This window comes from Cryptotermes secundus, unplaced genomic scaffold, assembly GCF_002891405.2.
Source record: "Cryptotermes secundus unplaced genomic scaffold, Csec_1.0 scaffold111, whole genome shotgun sequence".
NCBI lineage: Eukaryota > Metazoa > Arthropoda > Insecta > Blattodea > Kalotermitidae > Cryptotermes > Cryptotermes secundus.
The window spans coordinates 898,824-907,379 of NW_019733319.1; the positions used below are offsets into that span (position 1 = coordinate 898,824).

The window sequence follows — 8,556 nt, forward strand, 5'->3', positions numbered from 1 at the left end:
ACAACATTTTTAATAGGGGGAAGAACTACTTCTCTCAGTTACTGAACGTACATAGGGCCAGTGCTGTTAGGCAGACAGAAATCCATACAGCTGAGCCGTTAATACCTGATCCTAGCCTTTGATTTCTGTAATATACTCTGGGTTTTCTTGCAAGTTATTCTGTTTCTTATTTGTTTGTTTGTTTGTTTATTTATTTACTTTCTCTAGAACAACGAAATTCAACTTTATCTGGTTTACAGACTGGTAAAACTGCTGCGGCCTTTCGGTGGACTAATACCCTATCAGTTTCATATTTTACAAAGTCTACAAGACTTATCATCATCATCACACCATGATATTCATATTTTTTTATTGCTAGTCGGGTGGGACTAAGTTCCTTCTACGGCGGCCACTTCTGGCCTATTGTACCAGCCCCAGATGATAGGTGAGGGTGATTGTGGAGCAGTTGGTGGAAAGAAGATTGGCAGGGGAAAACGAAGTACTCGGAGAAAACCTGCCCCAGCGCCACTTTGTCCACCACAAATTCCACTTGACCAGACCCGGGATCGAACCCGGGCCGCCGCGGTGGGAAGCCAGCGACTAACCGCTTGAGCTATGGCGCGGCCCATATTCTTCATAACAGATGCCTTTAGATGGCATTACAATTTGATAATCGCAGTCAATATGGCGGCACTAATTTGAACTATCGAGTACATCCATGTTCCAAGGTTCCACAGTTTCTAACATGGCCTGACCTGAATTTTATAGCGACTGATTTAAAGCACCCGGCTTAAACTGTAACACATGCGGGAAGGGGTCCGCGGACCACTAGTTATAAAACAGTTTTGTCTTCTTACACATCATTTCGAAGATGGCGTGTATAGAACATGTCCAAAATAATTGTTACAGGATCCGAACCTATGGGATTTTCCCGAGATTTTCTATTTTCCTTGTCATGTTTTTACAATCTTATAATATGTGTACGTGTTTCAATTGCGAAAATGAATAGTACTTACTTGTACAGTTCAATTCTTGAGCCACTTCTCCCCACAGCTTATCTAGTACATATCGATTGTGGTGTCTTGAATCTCCCTGGTCCCACAGTGTCCTTCGCAGGTGCACTAAACTGATTAATTTGTCAGTATCCATATAAAATATCAATATTACCTCTCAGAGTTAAAGATATGCCTCTGTGAGACAGCTGAAGGTCAAACCCAGCAAACAAACTGCGCATCTCGACTCGCTGCTTCACACCAGTCGGCAATCGCTAGTCGGCGCTCCACACTGCCAGTTCAGACTTGTTTGTAGTAGTCGCCCATACATGGAGATTCTTTCTTCGGTATTTGAAAGCCCGTTGCAGACACTAGAGTTTGTGGATTGAGATAGCATGTTGCGGACCTTGTGAGTGTGATAATTTACCGTTGGATTCAATTAAGGAGGAAGGGGAATTTCTAATCCTCTTGACCTGATATTATCTGGTGTAGAATAACATACGAAGCTTCTCATTATGCATTTATCACCACTCTTTTGTTACTTCTTCTATTTCACGCCCAAATATTATCAGAATCCTGGTCTAAAACATTATCAATCTACATTCTTTCCTCAAAGTGTGAGGTCGAGTTTCACTCCCATACAAAACAACACTTAAAAAGAATTTTAAGATAATGAAGCTACTTTGTTCCGTGTCTTCTCATCTACTCTGAAGGTTGAGGCAGCATGTTGGTAACGATCTACAAGACTACACGGAGTAATATTGAATGTATGCTATATAATCATGCAATTACACGCAATTTGGAGCCTAAACACTTCACATTTGTGGTTCAGCAACTACGGAAATTAGTGTGTAGAATTGATCAGTGAAGGTATGTGTACCAATTTAAGACTTTTAAATTGCAGCTTATTGTGTTACATGTAGCGGACGTGAAACTTAATCCCCAAGTACCCCTGTGTACGGGCGCTATCTTTTGGTTTCGTCACAATCCTTTACTCACCACTTGATCCTAGACTCGCTTCTCCACTATGTCGAAGTTCCCTCACCTGATCCTCGGCGGCGATGGTGTCGCACGTAACGTCTGACTAACAGAGACATCAGGTGAGCATTAGCGAAACTATCTGGTAACGATACGCCATTACGATATGCATCCCAACCGACCGATGTTATAGAAGGTTAATCTATTCCTTAGGCACCTGAACTAATCTTCTATGAAATAATTTGATAATAAAATTAGATTCTGGGATATGAGATGAAGTGATGGATTATTTAGGTTTACCTTAAGGAGAGATGGATAACTAACGGCAAAGGCAATGAGAAACATGTTTGGGTTAATGCAATATAATCTTAGCGGCATCCAAAAGAACCATTCTTTATTAAGTGAAACCCGTTTCAGTACTCACAAGGTCAGTTTAGTTCATCGCATTCGTTTCTTCCCGAATTTTCTTTCTTCCATTATTTCCCACTCATATTTCATCTCTCAGGTACTCAAGAATTTTCTAACATTTTATGGCACTCGAAAATTCATCGCCGTGTTCACGAGATTCCCGCACTGATCCGAATCCTGAGCCAGATTAATCAAGTCCATACCATACCATCCTATTTCTGTAAGGTCCATTTTGTAAATATCCTCTCACTTACGGCTAGTGGTATCTTTCCTTCTGGTTTCTGCACCAAAATCCTGTAAGCATTCGTCTTCGTCATCATGCGTGCTACATGCCCCGTCCATCTAATCCTCTCTGAATTTATTATTCTAATTGTGTTTTTCGAAGTGTGAAACCTATGAAGCTCCTACTTTATTCAGTATCAGTGTCACAATATACTGTATGTATAATTCTATATGTTTCGTCTACTATGTTTGGCCATCATCAGGTAGTGCTTATACAGTCTAGTATTACCCGATGATAGCTAAAAATAGTAGCCTAAATATGCCATAACTGTAGAAACAGTATTGTTATCCTACAGTTATACAATATATTATATATTATATTTATATATTTCGGGACTGAAAAGGACTAAAGGATTCTGCACACAATGTAACGCTAAAATACAATATTATTACAAAGGTCCTCATAACTCCAGTCAATTCTATCCCAACTTTTTCATTTTGATTTAATATTATCTTGCAAGATGTTTCTTCCTTTCAGGTTTTCCAACCAAAATTTTGGAAACATTTCTAATGTCTCACATGCGCATTACATGCCCCACCCATGCTCCTTGGTTTCTTCATCTTATTTCGACGAGGAATGCAAATGTAAACTATTTTTACATTATCTCCGAATTTCGTTAATAATGAAATTTAATTTTTAGAGAAAGAAATTATGGTAACAATCAGCTTTGCATACTTCTTATCACAATTTCTTTGCCTTCCAATCACGGACTGTGACAACTTGGTGACGTTTTTCAGCTTCATTCGCCCATCCGGTTATTCAATGCTTTTCTCTGGTTCCTTGATCCGTGTGAAGAACACTATTGATGCATGTGGTCTGTACTTTATGGTTTCGGAAGCCTGTTTCTGTGCATTCTGTCAACACATTCAATCCAGCTGGTTCTGTCTTTGAAATCTTGTTCAATATAACTGCTGCTTAGTTCTTAATAATTAAGAATTATTAGAAGGTACAGTTACTACGCCTTTTTATATTATGGTCGATCGAAGTACATTTCGACCTTCTCGTCGATTTCAGTTTGGCAGATTGTACGCATGGCCTGAGAGAGCTGAGATGGTGCCCGGTCAGTCCCAAATGTGGGGCCTCCAACCCAACCCGAAAGCCATGTAAATGTATATATACATTTAATATATTCTTTAAGAATCACGATTTCTGTTATTTATAAAAATATTAAGTTATATAACAGAAACACTTTATATTGTTCACAGTTAACATGTTATTTATACTTGACATATAATAACAAATAATTTGAAAATTATTTAAATTTAAAAATTAAATAACAGTACATTTTGGGCTCCCACTTTTATGCTGTGTCAAACTCTGTGTGCATTGAGAGATCGCCTATTCTTGAATATAAAATTCCAGATTATATACAAAATTATAAATTAATTCCTGGATCATAATGCGAAGCAGAAGTTTTCTCGCAGGTGAGAGTCCCTTTATATGGGGGATCAGACTTTCAAAGAAACTGGCATTTCGTCCCGTGTTTGTATTCGCCTGCACTAACCTTCAGCACTGGTCTGTCGATCCGTGAAGAGGCGCTGCCTACATCCGGCTGATATGAGCTTTTGGTGCTGAGTTTGGTCGTGCCTGATTCGACATTTGGTGTAACTTGGTGTTCATTCGAAATCGGTGAATTAAAAGTTTCAGTTTTAATATCCAAGATATCGACAGAAGCACCAAAATGTGGCATAGTTCAGATATTTTGGAACGACCACAAATAAGAGTAAAAAGTAAAGTAAAGCTGTCCCTGTACCAGGCCGTGAAGGCCCATAGGGTTCTGAGACGTTGAGGGTCCCACACTATAACAAAACAAAACATGATTCAGGAGGAAATTAAGAGGAGATTGAATTCAGGCAGTGTTTGCTACCATTCAGTCCAGAACTTTTGTATTCTCGTCTGCTGTCAAAAAAACATAAAAATTAGAATATAAAAAAGTTTAATTTTGCCTGTGGTTCTGTATGGGTGTGAAACTTGGTCTCTGACATTAAGGGAGTAACATAAACTGAGGGTGTCTGAGAACAGGGTGCCGAGGATAATATTTGGACCGAAGAGAGATGAAGTGACAGGAGGTTAGAGAAAACTGCATAATGAGGAACTTCATAACTTGTACTTTTCTCCAAGTATAATTAGAGTGATCAGATCAAGGAGAATGAGATGGGATGGGCATGTAGCACGAATGAGGAAGAGAGGAATGCATATAGGATGTTGGTAGGAAAGCCAGAAGGAAAGAGACAAGGCGTAGGTGGGTGGACAATATGAAAATGGATCTTAGAAAGATAGGGTGGGATGGGATGGATTTGATTGATCTGGCTCAGGATAGGGACCAGTGGAGGGCTCTTATGAACACGGTAATGAAGTTTCGGATTCTATAAAATTCTGGGAAATTCTTGAGTAGCTGCAGAATTGCCGGCTTCGCAATAAGGGCTCAGCTCCATGAGTGAGTGAGCACCATCCAGTTCACTGAACTGTGAATTTTCTAGCCCTCCATCTCTTGTGCCAATTTGTTCATCCATTGAAATATTTTCTTTAGGCGGAATTTCCCCAGCGCTTGATGGACTCCAGAGTCCGGAGATAAGTTTGTTCGATGGACTCCAGAGTCCGGAGATAAGTCGGTTCGATGTACTCCAGAGTCTGGAGATAAGTTTGTTCGATGGACTCCAGAGTCCGGAGATAAGTTTGTTTGATGGACTCCAGAGTCCGGAGATAAGTTTGTTTGATGGACTCCAGAGAACGGAGATAATTTTGTTTGCTGTTTAACGATGCTGTCCGTAACGAAACTACATAGCGCCGAAAAGAGGATGATTAATTAATATGAAACACTTTTGGTGGAATGATAACTGGTAGACGGACCTAGTACTCAGCGAATACCTGCCCCATTGCCACTTTGTCCATCACAAATCCCACATGATCTGACCTAGGATCGAGCCCGGGTATTCGCGGTGGGGATTCGGCGAGTAACCACCTGTTCTATGACACGGCCGTGATGCGAAGAGAAGAGTATCTGCTCCTCCAATCTCATTATGAAGTAGTACAATATAAACTTAAATAATAAATTGATTTATTTTTATAAGTATAAATTATGAGTTTTATTTCTTAAACACTTCTTGTGTAGTCATTCCGCAGGCTATGCCATTCTCAGCAGAAGCTTGCATTAACAGATAACATCAAATCTTATTAGAGCCACTGATGTGAGAGGTCCTACAGAAAATTCCTTCTTACAAGCCGCCAAAAACATGTTGCGATAAATGAAATTTTCCGAATTCTGTCAGCGCAGTCGACGTTAAGAATGAAGCAGGAGTCCCTCACATTCTACGCCCAAATTCTACAGGTATAGGCACTCTGTTTGTACAGGTTGCAGCTAATAGTAATTATGAATTTACACGTATACTTGAGCTACTGGCCCAGACATGTTCAGATTAACGGCGATTTAAAGGAAAAGATTTGCATACACTTCCATGCTTAGGAACTTCCACAATTTTTTTTATTTAGTATCGTAACCAAATTAGAAAAAAATCCCTTCAGCAACAAAAAACCATTTATTTGTAAAAACAAACTGCTTAATTTTATAAAGAATGCCATCTTCTGAGACGTGGCGCCGTGTAAGTCTTATGTGAAGCGACGTTTCGGAGGAATGTATAGCCTCCATCTTCAGGACAGAAAAATCAAGATCTACACAGAACCACATCACAGAAGACGGAATTTTTCATAGTCACCACAGTGAGAACTTCAAATCTTACACATGCTTATTGTGTTTACGTTTAATTCCCCTTTGTATAATTTCGTAACACCCCTGATTTCTTTCCCGAAGTATAATTAAGAACAAAGTAATTGTTTACCACTTATTTTTTTCGACCCCGGAGTTTCATGTGAACATATTTCTAGCGAATGTTAGCATCCATTTCACTTCTTGTCTAACAGACTGGTATTAGTAGAGCTAAACGTTCTGCATGCCTTCCATAAGCTGATTTACGGTTTAAAGATGTTTCTACGAAAATATTTTGGGGTATCCTGTGGCCAGTATTGCAAGTTATTTTCTTCTTATTTACATTATCTATAACGGTGATATTCAACGTTTTGTGATTCACGGACTGGAAAAACAGTCGCAGTCTTTCGGTGGAGTGGTGTTTCTTTTATTGTTAGTGGGGTGGGACTAAGCCCCTTGTACTGCAGCCACTTCTGACCTATTGTACCAGCCCCAGATGATAGGTGAGGGTGATTGTGGAGCAATTGGTGGAATTAAGACTGGCAGGGGAAACCGAAGTACTCGGAGAAAACCTGCCGCAGAGCCACTTTGTCCACCACAAATCCCACTTGACCAGACCCAGGATCGAACTCAGGCCGCTGCAGTGGGAAGCCAGCGACTAACCACTTGAGCTNCAGTGGAGTGGTACCTTGTCAGTTACACACTTTACAATATTTTCGCGATTTAGGAGTGTGAGTATAGACGGGGTCAGGATTGGAGAATGGATATTATGATCAGTTATACCACATGACTCTAACTACAAGTAGTTACGACGCCACCGCTTATCTCCACAAATCACAAATCACAACAGCACCCTCTAAAACTTTTTCCAGCCTGATGTGTCTTCATCAGCCGTTCCATTGCAACGGTTTCTAACAGTGTATATTCTTCAGCTTCCAGCGCACACGTCCTTCCTTTGCCGAATCTCCCCCAGAACTGCCTGCCAGCTGTCTCCTCAGCTGAACTGGATCTCCACTCTTCTCAGCCTCCAGCGCGATGTGTTTCCATGGCCCATTGTTATTTTAAAATACATCTTGAAGAAACAGGACGGAGGGGGTGTGGATTCAAATAGGCGAGGATAAGATTCAGCTAGAGCCGAGGTCAAGAATATGTAGATGTATACATCCATCCGCTGGTCATAGTGGCCGCACGGTCTAAGGCGTGATCTGTCTTCGCCCGCTGAAACACTGGAGTTGTGGGTTCGAATCCTACTCAGGGCATGGATGTCTGTATGCGTTTATTCCGTGTTTGTGTTGTTCTTTGTGTAGGTCGCGGCCTTGCGACGGATTGATGTCCCGTTAAGGAGTCCTACCGACTGTGTGAAAAAGATCAAGTAACTGAAAAATTGGTGAAGGCCCAACAAAGGGCTGTAGAGCCATAGCTAGATAATCAATTCATACGCCATACTCCTTCATGACATGGTGTGTAATTAGATGAGCACAGGAACAACTTTATTTTTTACAGCAGTGTCGTAAGGAATATTTAATAATTGTTTCATGTTGCAAGAACATATACATGCTCCAGATAAGTGCGGATGCTTTCCACATGTGTCCATTTGATCTTGCAATGTTAGGGTCATTTTAATTTATTGCAGACATAAATCTCTTGTTACAGACTAAACTCACCACATCATGGATATCCCTCCGCGTCGAGTCAGAAGTATCTTCCCGTGCTTTTCGTGCAATATAGACTGATCATGTCGAAAATTATTTAAATATTTAAATAAATACACGCGGTAGCGTAGTGGTTGAGGGGCTATGCTACAAGCCGGAAGGTCGCGGGTTCAAGTCCCGATGAGGTCACTGGATTTTTTCAGTTGACCTAATCCTTCCAGCCGCACGAGGCCCTGGGGTTTACTCAGCCTCTAACAGAAATGAGTACCAGGGATTAATTAAATAATTTTCCTGGGGAGTAAAGCGCGGCCGGCGCGTAAGGCTGACAACCTTACCGCCATCTTTGAGTCGATTGTCTAGATACTGTGGGACCCTCAACGTCTCACAACCCTATGGGCTTTCACGGCCTTTTACAGGGATAGCTTTACTTTTTTTTAAAAATAAATAGTATAATAGATGTTTATGAGGGTCATGTTTTAAGTGTGAAAGTGAACGAGAATAAATCTGCACATATAACATTCACCCTCCGAAAAGAAATATGCTCAGCAGTCACAATAAACA

The 8,556-nt window shown here is 40.6% G+C and overlaps 2 protein-coding genes across 2 annotated transcripts in view; one reads left to right on the forward strand and one right to left on the reverse strand.

Moving 5' to 3' along the window:
* Window positions 1-1,926, reverse strand: part of LOC111867903 — a 6,076-nt gene extending 4,150 nt beyond the window's left edge. Inside the window, exon 1 of the mRNA XM_023858121.2 lies at window positions 996-1,926. Within this exon, the coding sequence (XP_023713889.1) occupies window positions 996-1,128 (133 nt within the window). The 5' untranslated portion in view covers window positions 1,129-1,926. The remainder of the gene's footprint in view (window positions 1-995) is intronic.
* LOC111867902 (kinesin-like protein KIF12) overlaps window positions 1-8,556 on the forward strand; it is a 153,945-nt gene that overhangs the window by 42,546 nt on the left and 102,843 nt on the right. The window lies entirely within an intron of this gene.